This window comes from Lissotriton helveticus, chromosome 6, assembly GCF_964261635.1.
Source record: "Lissotriton helveticus chromosome 6, aLisHel1.1, whole genome shotgun sequence".
Taxonomy (NCBI): domain Eukaryota; kingdom Metazoa; phylum Chordata; class Amphibia; order Caudata; family Salamandridae; genus Lissotriton; species Lissotriton helveticus.
Window position 1 is genome coordinate 70159007 of NC_136067.1, and position 15799 is coordinate 70174805.

At 47.5% G+C, this 15799-nt stretch overlaps 1 protein-coding gene across 2 annotated transcripts in view; it reads right to left on the reverse strand.

Moving 5' to 3' along the window:
- Positions 1-15799, reverse strand: part of RNF8 (ring finger protein 8) — a 181466-nt gene that overhangs the window by 74750 nt on the left and 90917 nt on the right. For both annotated transcript variants that reach the window (XM_078647374.1, XM_078647375.1), the window contains exon 5: positions 9296-9385. In XM_078647374.1, the coding sequence (XP_078503500.1) occupies positions 9296-9385 (90 nt within the window). The remainder of the gene's footprint in view (positions 1-9295; positions 9386-15799) is intronic.

Below are 15799 nucleotides of genomic sequence, written 5' to 3' on the forward strand. Positions count from 1 at the left end.
TATCTGTTAAAGAATGATGAAAGCAAATTACTATTAGGCCCTCTGGTGAAAGTAGACATTTCTAGATTATACAAATCCCCATTCACCTGACTTCCTGCTTACTCTGAGGCAAAATGGGAGGCAGACCAGGGCACCCTTGTTGAGGATGAGTGGATGGATGCTAAGATGGCGCCTAGGCTTTTGGCGATCTCTGAGATTTCACCGTATCCAATTTAAATACGGCCTAGATTGCCCCTAGTGTGCTTCCTTGCCTGGCACTTTTTCCATACTCTCTGGGAATGCCCTGTTACCTGGAGTTACTGGCATGCTGTCAACAGGGTCCTGAGCTGGCTGACACTTAGAACTGGATCCCAAAAATGATATGGCTAAGTATTGTGGACAACTTGGGGGTTCCTCGCAGCACTAGTGGCCATGGGCTACTTGATGGCAATGAGAGAGGCAGCTCGTCACTGGCAGGATCCCCTTGCCCCCTCCATCACTGAATGGACTAGAGGAATGAATCACTGGGCCACACCCGAAGAACTTGTATATATTGCCCATGGGATACATAAGAAATATATTAAAATATGGTCTCACTGGATTCAAGACAATGAAGCCACAGGATAAGCAAAGACCACTGACTGGTGGTATTGTATTGCAATAATGTCTAATTAATGTGGTTTGTAAGGTACCTTGGGAGGAATAAGTATCACACAACAAGAAGCTACCCTTGACCCAGTGTCGGATTCTTATTGAAGGATGAGGCACACTATGCCGGTAACTTGAGTGATGTCGGGCATCACAAAAAAAATTATGAACTGTCTTCACACACCACCAGGTGTCATGCTTCATCATCAGCAGTCCTCGCTCTTTAAAAGCCACACTTGATAAAGAGCAGGCCTACACCTGGAGACAGGGAGGCACTTCTATAACTAAGTGGGGGCCTGTGCTAAGAAAGTGAGTGAGTGATGTTAAAAATCGATGCAAATTACTGCATGGAAATGTATTTGCGCAGAATATGCTTGATATTGACACTAATAGTGGGAACTAGGGTGGGTAGTACCCCCTCCCCATCTGTGTTGCCAACATGTTTCTGCTGTAACGTCCAGTAGGGTCCATGGCATTCAGCAGGGTGTGAAAGGAAAAGGGGCTCCTGCCTTGTCTCTAAGAGACTAAGATGAATGCACTGTTGTAGGCTGGCTCTGGTCCAGCTCTACCATGAAATTTCAAGCAACCTGTAAAGAAAATATATCACAGCAGAAGTGAAAATTGTTGACTCATATGGACACAGAAAGAATCAGACTAATATCATGCATGAGGTAGAATGAAGTGCATTTGGTTGTGAGCACACGTCACTCCATCCGTGGTGCTCAAAGATAAAAACATGTGCGAGACCAGCTCACGCTCTTGTCCCAGGAAAGGGGTAGGGATGTCTCATGGAAAGGGAGGAATTGAGGGAGCCCTGTAGTCACACTCTAAGAACCAAGATTCTTTGGCGAGACCAAGGCACAATATAGTGTTAATCAGAGAAACACGTTATTAAAGGTTTCAGCAATGCATTCACTCATAATTAGCAGTGGAAGCTAGCTGCCAGATTGATCAACAGGCATCCATTCAACCCTTGCTGCCTCAAGGTGCGTCCCTCGTGGTGCTCCTATGCTCTGCCCTTGTTGCTTTCCCGCTGGTAACAGACTCAGAGGAGGAGCTTTGTATATATATATATGGGATCAGAGACGTAATTCACTAATTGAGGAGTGGGTGGGCACATCCCAAGGAGTTCAACGAGATACATCTGGGGATAATTGCAATTATAATGTTTTCAGGCCGCATGGCGCTGTATGAGTGCAACTTATTTCCGTTGTCCCCAAATTAGCCCAACAGGTGAGTCATCAGTGAGGGGCTGATGGTGGGAAACATTGCCCGGAGGTGTATCGCAGTCAGGAGCGGCCGCCACAGTCATGCGTGCTTGCTCACGGTGACCTCTCAGTGTTCTCATTACCGCACATACGCGTAGCGGAAGAGGGTGCATGCACAGTGCGGCTGGAGGCGGAACTTCTCCTCCGCGTTGAAAAAAGCTGTATTTGTGGCCACTAGACTGTTACCACACAAGGCAGCTGGTTAATTACAATAAAGATGACCTTGAAGGAATCCCATTGGCTACTGGCACATATTTCATGTATGGTCTGCTTTGCACTAAAAAGTAATATATCAATATAAAGAGTTTATATATTTAAACAAAAAAGGAAGATGAAAGGAAACCTACTAGGATTCTTATTTTCAATCCCTTTCCCTTATATGAATAAGTGAAAGTGTTTATATAGTGCCCAAATGACGCCTAATCCAACAAATGATCTTTGTCGTTTCCTGAAGGTCAGAATATTGGAGGAGAGCTTAACCCCTTCTATGCTGATGACGGCCCCCGTCCGTCATGCATTACGGTGGGCGTGTGCTGACGACGGCTGGAGGCCGTCATGATCCCGCCCACTCATTAAAACGGCCGCACAGGCGCAGAATTGAGGCCGCGCCCAAGGGGTTAATCTGTTATATCAGAACATTCAACCGTATTGGAACATGAACTGGAAAAGACTGGCCTACACGTGTCCCCAGATCACATATCAGGACAGATCATCTTCGCTACGATATGGCTTGTGGTTTTGTTTCTATTTTATTGATTTGGTAAAGAACTCCGTCCCCCAATAGGGTGTCCTAGCACTAGGAAGGGTCGTCCAGAACAAACAAGAGAGAAACAAAGACATTAGTAAGCAGAGGAAAACTTTCAAGGCTTTTGGGAAAGCCAAGTGGTTGTCAATATGCCGCATAGATACATGCAGAAAATACTGGGCTTTTGTACCCAAAGGAGAAAAAACACCTGCCTATACAAAAGTGTAGAAGAGATAGAAGACGACACAAGAGATCTTAAAGAATGCAAAGGAGTATAAAGAGCAAGTTAAGGTTACTGGGTCCAGAATAATGAAAACGTCATAGACTAAGGAGAGGGATTTGATTGTAATTTGACAAGTAATGAATAGCAAATATAGGGACGAAGAACACGGGGAAAATAAGCCTGATGTGAATCTCAAAGCTCAAGACGCACTGCAGAACTCTAGATTCTGGAGAGCTAGTTGAGTAGTGAAGAAGGCAGTACTAGGTAAAGGGAAATACAGTAGTTAAAACTGGAAAGAACTAATACGTGGACTATGGTCTGAGGAGACATGATAGGATGATAGGGCAAAACAATGTAATCTTGAGAAGCAGACAGGCATGGAAACAAGAGGAAGAAGGGTTTTTTGGTTTAAATTTCAGTATTAAGGGAGAGGGAGTGACTGAAATAAAATCCAAGGTTTCTGATTTTGGTGAGGAGTTTTGTTGTAGGAGTGAGTTCGGAAAGCCACCTACCATCAGCCCAGATGTGAGGAACATCCATTTTGTCAGTCTGGGTTTTTAACAAATTAAAACTTATCCAAGAGATCACTGCAGTTGGAAAAGATGTCAAGGTCTTGCAGGTTTTTGAGGATATTTTTAGCCGAAGGAGCATCTGAGAATACTCAGTGTATGTTAATTAAGTAATGCTAAAGGATCGAATTAGTTCAGCTAGATGATAAATACTGGAAAAGGTAGGGAATAATGTGTGTAACTCCGTGAGAAACGTTCTTGAAGGCAGACCAAACAAGCTATGGTAAAGACAATAGGTTTGGCCTGTGAAAGAGCTATTGACTTAGCAAATGTCTTTTACCCATGTTGTACAGCAGAGTGGACTGGAGTAAAATGGAGTGGTATGGCTTAGCATGGAATGGGGCAGAGTAATGTAAAGTGGTATGTCACAGAGTGGTATGGCGCAGAATGGCATAAAGTGGCATGGCACAGAGTAGCATAAAGTGGCATGGCACAGTGGCGTAAATGGCATGGTGCACAGCGGCACAGAGTGGTATGGCGCAGAGACAAGTGCAGTGTAGTGACATAGAGTAGAGTGGAGTTGCTTGGAGTACAGTGGCCTAAATTGCAGTGGTGCAGAGCAGTGTGCAGAGACTGAGGGTGGAGTTGCATGGGGTGGAGTAGGATAGAGTGCAGAGTGGAGAGGCACGTAATTTAGCGGCATTGTGTGTAGTGAGGTATAGTGTCGCACAGTGGCACAGCGTAGAGTTGAGTGGCTTGGCGTACAGTTGAGGCACAGAGAGCAGGGCTGTGGAGCGCTGCAGAGCGGATTGGCGCGGATCGCTGCAGAGCGGATTGGCGCAGAGCGCTGCAGAGCGGATTGGCGCAGAGCGCTGCAGAGCAGATTGGCGCAGAGCGCTGCAGAGCGGATTGGCGCAGAGCGCTGCAGAGCGGATTGGCGCAGAGCGCTGCAGAGCGGATTGGCGCAGAGCGCTGCAGAGCGGATTGGCGCAGAGTGCTGCAGAGCGGATTGGCGTGGAGTGGTGTTGAGTAAAGTGGAAAAAAGTAGGCTGGTGTAGAGTGCAGCCAAATGGAATTGAGTGGGGCAAAGCGGGGCAGGGGGGCGCAGAAGAGAGGGGCGCGGAGTGGAGGAGAGTGGAGGGGCAGAGAGTGCAGAGTGGCATTACGGAGAGTGGCACAGAGTGGAGTGGCGCAGCACAGAGTGCCACGGTGCAGGGTTGTAGGGTGCAGTGGCGCAGAGTGCAGCGCATGGCACGGATTGGAGTGGTGCAGAGTAGAGTGCAGTGCCGTTGAGTGGGATGCTGCAAAGTAGATTAAATGATACCCAACAATGTTTTTTCAGTGAGAGGGAGGGGATGCCATCATGCGAACAATTGTGTTCTTTGTGAGTATCAAGGATGTCCGTGGATGCAGACTTCTCAAAAGATTGTACGCCGCAAGAAGAGCAACAATCATCTTGAGTAAAGCATAGCTACATAAAGGAACTCCGTCCAAGATCAACCACCAGACAATGAGTGTTGCGATTCACGGCTGCTGCACGTTTGGATGCTCCTGCTTGCCCCACAAAGGTACAGACTCTGATGGTGTGAGAGCGCTCTTCTCGCTGCACTGAAATCCACCCTGACAGTTCAAGGGAAGTAAGAAATCTTTGAACCAGCTGTAAGCCTGCTGTGGAGAAAGCGGAAAACTGTTTTTTTTCACCCTAAAAGGTAAGGAAGACTTTGTTGACAATATGAAAGTGTGAGCTGGGAAAGAAAGAACCACAGAACTCTGAAGCCCAACCAAAGGGTAGACACTTGTTAATTTGTATATAAACTCAAAACTAATCACTTTAGATCTGAGAGTGAAGATGTGAGAGTTCAGGAAAAACATGTGCAAGGTACAGGCCCATCACAGCTTAAACTTTACACAGGACCATACGGGCAGCCAACAGGATAAGATGGAGCACTAAGGTGTGTGCGTCTGTGATACTGAGTGTAGGAGAGTGGGGTCTGCAATCCTATGGTCACCCCAGATTTTTGCTTTTTGCTTCACTTGTTTACGACTTTCCCTGGCTGTGGGCCTGCTAATCAGACCCACAGCCTAGCTGTTCTCTCTCTAAATTTACAACCATGTACTTTAGGTGCATTTACCAATTGGTACTGGGCCACCTTATCAGTCCCTGTACCCAGGGCATAGGTGTACCCAGGGCCTACCAGGGGCTGAAGCATGTATTGTGCCACCCCTGGCTGGCCATCTAAAACTGACACAACTGGCTGCACGACAGCTGGGGCAAGGTGGTGTAATCACCCTTTGCTGTAGATATAGTATACCTATATCTAACCCTAAAAATGGACACATATCCTCCTATCAGTCACTCCTATGGCAGGCCTTATCAATCCTGAAGGCAGAGTGCTTGGAATTATGTGAGATGGTGCTCTAGCACGAGCTGAGCCTGTCTACAGCTTTCGGAACCAAGTCCTTTAGCTGTTTCCATGATAACGCTATACCATATACTCTTAAGTGCATTATCAACCTCGCGGTTAAATGCCAACTCTGGTATAACATTATCAAAACATGTCGAGTAAGGTGTCATACAAATTGGAATACTACCCCCTCGCCAATTCTGGCGACGGGGGTAGCATTCCACCCTTCTAGAGGGACACGACATGTATGTAACTGAGAACCCCGGTTAAAGTTAACTCGAGCCTTGGCATCACAAAATGGATGCTGCCACCACAGACACAAGTCTGACCTCCTGCTGCTGGGAGTCCTTCCAGCGAGGGCGGCTTGGACAAAGGGTTTCCTGCCTTGGGAGGTGCTAGCACCACCCCAGACAGGATTTTGTGTATTGAGGTAGGGAGGCCTGAAAGGAATGAGACATGCCCGGGGCACACAAGGTGTCCTGTGCATACACCGGTTCAAACCAGTTGCTGGGGCACCCCTGCCCCAGCTCTGGCGGGAAACCGGACAAAGGATAGGGGGTGTAACCACCCCCCTTCCTGGTCCCACCCAGGGGAGGGACCTAGGCAGTAGTGCAGCCCCCTTTAGCAGAATAAAGGTAGGAGCTGGTCCCATTCCAAATTAGATTATCCTGAACAATTCTACAAGAAGAAACTCTGGACTTCGACGTTCTGGTCCACAGAAGACTGAAGAATCTCCCTTGTGGGCAAGGAGTGTCCACCCTGCAAACTGCAGGCACCATCAAGCGTCCAGCGGCTTCACTTTGTCGTCTTCCCTCGAGGATCCAGACTTCAGAGCCCGACGAGACCCGGATTCCCAGACCTCTCCGACCTCAACTCACATCTGCAGCAAAGCTGAGACCCGTGGGTGCGACGAGACACGTGGGACCGGCCATCTTGAACGAACCTGCACTTCGCTTCCAGCACGACTCCCGAGGTAAACTCGACCAAGTGCTTTGGGGATTGAGAAGCCCCAGCCCCGAGCAGCCCCTGCACCGAAGATCAGCCCTCCAGCTTCCACGAGATCTGCGTGGGGCCCTTCTGCTTCTTTGCTGCTCGACGCGTTGTCTGGTCATTTGCCAGCTGGCTAGTGGCCTCCTAGACGACGAACCTTTGAATCTTTGCTGCTGGTCTGGTTGCTCCAGACTGGCCCTTACTCCCTTCCAAAAGAGGGGCACCCCGGACTCTCCTAGTCCGCACCAGACGTCTTTTCCCTTCACCGCGTGGGTTGCCTTTGCCAAGGCCTGTTGACTCCAATCCCGGATCCGACACCGCCGACAGCGAGAGCCTGCGTGGGACAGCTCGTGCCTCCATCCTGGTCGAAGACACCTCCTGGTCCACGTGGCTGCAGAGTCAAGTGTCCACTCTTCACCTGATCGCGACGACAGCACCTGGTTCCTTCCTGGTTCCACGCCGGTAACTGGCTAGTGACTTTGAACACTGTCCCCTCTGCTTTCAGGTCCTCTTCTTCACCGATCCACCCTTGGATCGCACCGGACATCTTCCTCCTGGTCGTCTGCAGCATCTTTTCTTTCAGGCTCCATTGACTTCAACGCGAGAACCCGACACTTTGGCACCTATGCACCCGCAGCCCGTGGGTGAGGTAACGAGAGCATTTCAGTGCTCAAGGGTAGTCTAACTGTCCTAGTGTCCAGTTCCACTGTCGTTTTAGTCCTACCTAGTCAGGATTGTCCGTACTTACGTTTTACTTGAACTGTACTGTCCATAGACGTTGTTACGCATCTCGCGTGTGAGTTCACACTCTGCACACGCGTTCCGTGGGCCTCCTATTACTTACCTAGAGTTAGAGTAGCGTGGTCCCATCGATCCTACAGCCTCTGGGCAGCTCCATTCCTTCTATCGACTTTCACATTCCACTTACTTAGTATATGGTTTGTCGTGCCCCTAGGGCACTATTGTAATTTTGTGCAACTTGTCGTAGTTTTCTTAAGAGATTGTCATGTGCTTAGCCCTCTGACCTCATAAAGAGTTCAGAGGTGTTGTTATTAATAAATATACTGTTTATTTTCATAACAACCTGTGTGGTGTCCTTTCATCTGGTATTCAAGGGGTTATATTGTGGTAAAACAGCTGGCTTCACATGCCAAAAGAGTTTAGCCTAAAACTGCTTTGTCCATGCTACCATTAGGATAGCTGGTCTATAAGGTTGACTTGCAACCAATCACCATAAGGGTTGTTTGGACTGATACAAGGTGATCACTAGAATTAGTGAGCATCATATATCAGGCCAACTTCTCACACTGAGCAATAACTAATATTGTCCTAGAAGCACAAACAGTGGCAATAATTTCTATTGTGTACACGTTCTAAATGTACTTTGTTTTTACAGGGTTTCTGCTCAACAATGTTCACATTCCAACCATAATTTTTCCTGCAATTCTCCTGGGGATTTCAAACACACTTAGTCCCAAAGTCAAACCCTTGGAGACAGGTAGGAGATTTTTCCCAACATCGAAAAGTGTTCGTCTAATTACTAATCTAAAGTGCAGTGTTAATAATCCTGCCTCCTCTCTTGCAAGATATATTCCTTGGAGTTACCTTCCTAATTCACCCCCCCTTCTTAAGAGTGGTGACGGACAGTAGCATCTGCGCCAGAGGGCCAGAATCTCAGCAGCATCTGCGCCGGAGGGCCTGGATCTCAGCAGCATCTGCGCCGGAGGGCCTGGATCTCAGCAGCATCTGCGCCGGAGGGCCAGGATCTCAGCAGCATCTGCGCCGGAGGGCCAGGATCTCAGCAGCATCTGAGCCGGAGGGCAAGGATCTCAGCAGCATCTGAGCCGGAGGGCAAGGATCTCAGCAGCATCTGAGCCGGAGGGCAAGGATCTCAGCAGCATCTGAGCCGGAGGGCAAGGATCTCAGCAGCATCTGAGCCGGAGGGCAAGGATCTCAGCAGCATCTGAGCTGGAGGGCAAGGATCTCAGCAGCATCTGAGCCAGAGGGCAAGGATCTCAGCAGCATCTGAGCCAGAGGGCAACGATCTCAGCAGCATCTGAGCCGGTGGGCCAGGATCTCAGCAGCATCTGAGCCGGTGGGCCAGGATCTCAGCAGCATCTGAGCCGGTGGGCCAGGATCTCAGCAGCATCTGAGCCGGTGGGCCAGGATTTCAGCAGCATCTGAGCCAGGTGAAGAGTCAGTATTTACCCAGTGTCCCTGTGGTAGTCACAAGCACTGGAGTAATGAGGGGATCTAGAGGGCGGGTTGTATACGGCCAGCCATGGGTGACTGCAAAGGGACCCTAGGAACAAGAACGGGGACTTCCTCTTGTGCAGGTATACGTGTGATGAGGTACCCAACTCAGTAATTTGTTGGAAGAGAAAGAATTCCGGAAACAAAAATACACTTTCGAGATTGTGACTAATGGGCACAAACAGGATAAAAGAGAAAAGAGATGCAAGGGACAAACTGGGAAGAGGTGGTTGAAACCTGAGAAAGGGCTAAGACTTGTAGTGAATATTTCATACCATGGTTGCCTGCAGCTCCTTGTTCTTGGCTTGAATGATCTGCTCAAAATCCTTCTTGCTGCGATTTAGTTCTTCCATTAGAAGAGTATGCTGTAATGAAGATTCAAACAAAAAACTTCAGAACAATCGCCTGCTTTCATATTCATGACTTTGGAAATGAATCTTAAACCTTGTGCTACGTTACAGCAATCCAAGACTCGACTGGATATTAACAACCATTCGCAGCCATGGCCAATTCCATTCAAGTTTAAAATCCTCGATTTTGTATTATCCCCATAACAGAGAACAACAAATGAGTTTAAAACATTTTGTTAGAAATCATTCTCTAAAAATGAGACAAAGCAATTATTTTCTTGGGTATAAGCATGTTCTTGGGTCCATAGTTACAATGTGATAATCTTAAAAACTACAGGGCACGCCAATATGTCTAATGTCTTCAAAATGCAAAGCTCCCCACCTAAATTAACAAACATTTTCTTTATCTTTTAAGCTCATAGTACACAAAGAATATTGGGAGGTGCAGACAAGCGTACAGATTGCGTTGAGCCAAACAGCTAGAAAACAAGCTAATTGGCTAGGACAAGGAAATCAAACTGTAAACACAGCTAATAAGTTAACTTTACATAGGCTCCCTCTTAGTAGGCTACCTCACACTGCTAAGCTCCTGCTTCTGGGCGGAAATGTAGGATCTCAGATGGCAAACTTTGAATCGGTCATCAAATAAATAAAGTGGCAAAAACTCCATTATCATCTAAATTGTCTGCCCTACTAAGAACGATGTGCAGAACTAGGACTGTGCTGGTTCAGAGAACTGCAGACTTTCAACAATTTACTGTAATTCTATGAATGCTGCATTGCAGCAAAATCTATGGAGTTCCAATAGGAGAGGAACAGACCTGGGAGGATGGTGGGGAGAATGAGCCAACTTGCCCATGTGCTGGCCCAGGCCAGGAACGACCTGTACTGACTTCTAATTAGAAAATACTCCACTGACAAAATACTGTGTCACTTCAATCTAGTGTGCAAAGCTCAAAATCATGAATGCTTGGGAAATGTGTCTAGACCTTAACTCAGATTGAGAGCTTCACTGGAGAGACCAACAAAGTCTAATGTCGACTCTTAAGAATAAAATTGATTAGTAGGCAGAATATTTCAGCTTACAGCGTTAAGGTTGAATAGTCTGCCTTTCGATCTGAAATGGATTATTAAATCACATGTTTTTAACAGAAAGCCAGCGCAGTGGTAGCTATAACACAAGTCAAGCTTCTTAAACTGGTGATGAGACCATATACTGTATTTATATACATCTGGATTGCACCTTTTAATCCTTCTAGGAAAGGCTGTAAACCATTCAGATCTTTTACTATGCGCCAGAATGTCTCCCTCGTATGGCAAGAGTGTTAGAATGCAACATGGTTTGCAACGTAGCCTGCTAAAAATTGAGGTTTGCTCAATCTAAAATGTCCTGAAATTTTCAAACGTTGATGCAACTCTATAGGCAGGATAGCTTTTCATTGTTCAGATATAGAACACCGCAGCCACATCTGTACTTATGCACTGTCCCCCGAGTGAGTAAAGTGACTGAAATTTCTATTTCTCATACTCCCAATTAAATAAATAGATGCACTGCTTTAAATTGCATCCTATAAACAAGCTAGGCACAATATGGCTGTTTTTATATCACTATTGATATTGTAGTACTGAACCATGCACCCTGCTGTATAAATAGCACAAGGGAAACCGAAGCTTGCGGCCCATGTTGAACTGGAGACTGCACCCACTACCACCCCATGCATGTTTGGGAAGGGGGGGGGGGCGACTGTTGCCTTATGGTAGTATTGGACCACACATATAGTGATAATGTGGTGTGATATCCAAGACAGACTAGAGCGGTCTGGTGTCGTCTTTTACGTCACTTTTGAATGCGCGGGGTAAGTTGTTCCACCAAGTGGGAATGGGTCATTTGAGGGCCCTTGCGCCTCCTCGTGACAGATACGGACTCAGTCTCTGCCCACTGATTCACCGTGTCTTGCCACAGAGTAATCCCAAGCAGGGACAAAGCCTTCCTTATCATTGTGACTGTACGCCTGGCCAAAAGGAATAGGTTTAATGCCCTGTCGGTTTTTCGGCAACTATAGAGCCCTGATATGCAGAACTCCACACGATATAAAGAACGCCAACAAGTGGTTTGTGAGAGAATTGTCCAGAAGGCCTACGCTAGTGGGCCGTCTCAGAATACCTGTATAATGATGCTATGTAAGTCATGGCATCTGGGGCAGTCTGACGATACAGTAGGGAAGATTTTATTAAAACGGCCAGGGTCAGATAAGATCGATATAGTATGTTATGCTGTATGTACTGGAATCGCACATTGTGCAAAACTTTGTATGGATATGCACATTTTCAGTCCACTCCTTTTGGGTAAGGGGACGGCAAATGTCTAGGTCCCACTTCTGACAAAGGGGGGAGGGACCTGGCTGGAATAGCTCTAACAATTCAGGAGATGAGTCAACAGCCATAATTTATAGAAACAGTACTTGGCGTAACAGATGCGCAGGTCATTCAGGGTCTGTGATTCCCCCAGAGGCATTCTAACTCTGTGACAAGTGCCTATGTATTAAGACTCTTTAGCTGGAAGACCAGTTTGAGCCAACAGTATATGAAAGGGAATCATGGCTCAGTCCTGGAACGGCTCACCTGTGAAATTTATCCCGGAGCCCTCCCATGCTCCTGCAGCACAACGCCCTGCTACTGGTCGAAAAGCACATATACTTTTCAAAGGAATCTCTGGGTCATATGATGATAACAGTGGGAGAGGCTAGCTAGGCCCTATGATCGGAGCTATGAGCCACGCGCAGCAGCTTGCTTAGGGCTTTAGGTGAGAAAATTTAGGGATAAACAGTTCGCAGGCAATGGTCAGGGCACTCAGTCTGTCACAGTGCATACATCAGGTAGGTTACGGCTAGCTAACTACCAGTCTGACCACTGAAGCTGTGCAGCCAAACAGTAATGCTCGAAGACCAGGCCTCCCCAGCCCTCCCTGGGGTGTGCAGAGCTTAATCGGAGCTACTCTACACATGATCAAGTCCCCCAACATGGTGTACAGAGTACAAAATCTGCCACGAGGCACATGGATCTATAAATTGGTGAAGTAATAAAGGAGATTTGGTGAGATTACCAATTTGGAGAACAACTAGACCTTGTACTGTCAAGTAAGGGAGAGCTAGAACATGACCTGGGACCACAGGGAGGATTCTGCCTTCATTAAATCTCCAACACGTCTTTGCTGGCATGGTGTATATTAATTTAGAGGCATCGGAATGTGGAGATCTGATAGGCGTTTACTACTACATTATACTTGCGGCAGACCAGTGAAGTAGGAACAAGAATGTTTTAGTCCAATTCATCCCTATTCCAGAAGCTGCGTGGAAGACTCCCAAGATATGCGCTGCTTCAACCACGCCCTTGCAGATATCTAATGCATATCACAACATTGTCCAGAAAAGGTGAGCCAACGTATATCTTATCATTGATCAGGATGTCCATGTTTGCCCCGAATGGTGGAGAGGATGTGCCAGAGGCTCAATTGCCAGAGTAAAAAGTAGTGGCGAAAGGAGGCACTCGGCTGGCATGTGCCGCGGCTCACAGTGAGTGTGACGCAAAGTAGAGTACAGATGCCGAACCAATTTCAGCATCTTGTCGCCCAGTTCTTCCCTACATAGCATGACAAACGTAGTCACAATCTAACATGTTGAAGGCCTTTTCTAAATCTAACCCTAAGCAGGACGAGTAAGGCCGGCATGGAGGGGCCTCCTCTAGTAACCTGTGTACCTTGCGTATATTGAGGGACATAGATCTATGTTATAGACCACCCTCTTCAACCACCACGGCTCTTCAGCCACTGATTGACCTGATTTACGACCTCTCGAACTCCCACACCAGATTACTAGTGTTAGGTGATTTTAACCTTTGGCCTTCTGGCCCTCAAGATCTAGCATATAGAGAACTCTGCCAAGCATGTAGCAATATACAACTTGCACAGCTGGTTACGTCACCTACTCATGTTAAAGGGCATACTTTAGATCTTGTATTTGCCGATAAAGATCTAGTCACAGTGGGAGAGGTCGTGGATCAATGCTGGACTGATCACGCACTAGTCCTATTTTCTATCTCTCAGCCTGGTTTGTTAAGGACAGGTGACCCAGGTGTTACTAAGATCAGTAGGCAATGGTCTCGTCTTTTGAAACAACCAACTAGACCTACCTTGCTGTCCAGACCATTTATGGTGAAGGAAAGTGCGGATAAAAGCTACTCGGCCCTTTGCCAGCAGATTTCGACATCCCTGGATGGACTGGCTCCTTTAAGGAAGGTGAGGGACAGACCTAGAAGATCTAATGCCTGGTTCACTGATGACCTTGGACAGCATAAACTTCGCTGCAAACAGGCGGAACGACTCTGGAGGAGAGAATACAGGGAGTCAGATAAGGTAGCATATAAAGCGAACTTGCAGGAGTACAAGTCTCAGCTGAAGAAGGCCAAGGCTCATTTTCTGGCAGACACGCTGGCCAAGGCCTCTAATAAATCGCAGGCATTGTTAAAATTAGTTGACAACTTAGCCAACCCGCCTTGTACTGCTCCGCCTAGCCTGGTCTCCCAGGAATTGTGTGATTCTTTGGCCTCTGCGTTTGAGGAGAAGATTAGGACAATTTTGAACGGACTACAGATTTCTGGTAAGTCCACGTCCTCCTTGTCTCCCCTTGCAGAGTCCCCCCCCTTATGGCGGCGTCTGGGAAGGATGATAATCGGGAGGGCCTATCTCAGCTGTCCTGCTTTCCTAGTCCTTCTTTGGAAGAATTCTGTCTCTTGGCTAATGGCGTATCTTCAGGATCACCACTTGATCCTATGCCTCACAAGATCTGGAAAGCATTCCAAGATGAGCTGTTTCCTCCGCTCCATACCATCTGCTGTCAGTCACTGAGTACAGCAGTAGTCCCAGATAGCTGGAAGTTGGCAATTGTTACACCATTGCTGAAGAAGGCTTCTTTGGACCCTCTAAGTACGGCCAACTACAGACCCATCTCGCTTTTACCATTCATAATAAAAGTTGTAGAGAAGTGGGTCACCAGAACATTATCCAGCTTTCTGGAAAATGACTCCTGCCTGGATACATCGCAATTCGGCTTTAGGCCGGCCCACGGCACTGAGGCTGCATTGGTCACCGTATTGGACGATCTACGAGCGCGTGTCGACATGGGCAAGTCAGCATTTTTAGTGCTGCTTGACAGGTCGGCCGCGTTCGACACGGTGGACCATGCAGTACTATTGAGCAGTCTTCAGAGTACAGGAGTAACTGGCTTGGCGTGGAGATGGTTAACATCTTATCTCAGCAACAGACAGCAGGCAGTGGCATTACCACCTTTTCGATCTGCCATACAAGTGAATCAGGGCGTCCCCCAGGGATCGGCGATCAGTCCGATCTTGTTCAATCTGTATCTTCGACCTCTGGTTGACCTGATAAAGTCATTCGGCATATCCGTCATCAATTATGCCGATGACACTCAATTGATTTTTTAATTTGAGGGCTCTAAGGCAGTATCTAAGGACACCTTCCACTGCTGTATGTCAGCAACAGCTGAGTGGCTGCAAGCTAACTCGCTTCAATTCAATGGATCTAAAACGGAGGTTCTTCATTGCTCCCTAGACCGTACCCCCCGTCCGCTTCCGGACGATTTCTGGCCTACATCCATCTTAGGTACGGTAGAGGCGGCTGAGTCGGCCCGTAATCTGGGAGTTCTATTTGAACCCAACCTGCAGCTCGATGCCTCTGTGAATAGGACTACGGCGGCTTGCATGGGCTTACTCCGTGCCCTACGTAAGATCTTACCGCTCCTTCCCATAGAGGCCAGAGCAGAGGTAGTGCGCAGTTCTATTCTTAGTCGATTAGATTACTGCAATGCACTACTTCTGGGAGCCCCCAAAACTTTGATCTTAAAGCTGCAGAGGATCCAAAACATGGCGGCCAAATTGGCTCAATCCCGCCCTCGCTCTGCCTCTTCTTCTGGCGCACTGGCTGATCTTCATTGGTTACCCGTCCAACAGAGAATTTCCTTTAAGGCTTTATGCCTTGTTTTTAAGGCTCTGCATGGACAGGGACCGATACCGCTCCAAAATATTTTTTCCTGGTACCACGCTGCCAGACCTTTGAGATCCTCCTCTGCGTTTCTAGTGACGGTCCCTAGGATCAATAGAGTGAGGATGGGTGGCCGTGCTTTCAGCTTCACGGCCGCTACTCTTTGGAACACCCTCCCGCTGACGCTGAGGAGTAGACAAGATCTCACTTCCTTTAAAAAAGGATCTCAAGACCTTTCTGTTCCCCAGAGTAATGTAATTGTAGTTTATCTGTAGGAATGATGTGGTCTCAGCGCCAGGATACCCTTCGGGTGGCAGACGCGCTTAATAAGCAAATAAATACATACATACATACATACATACCAGGTACAAAAC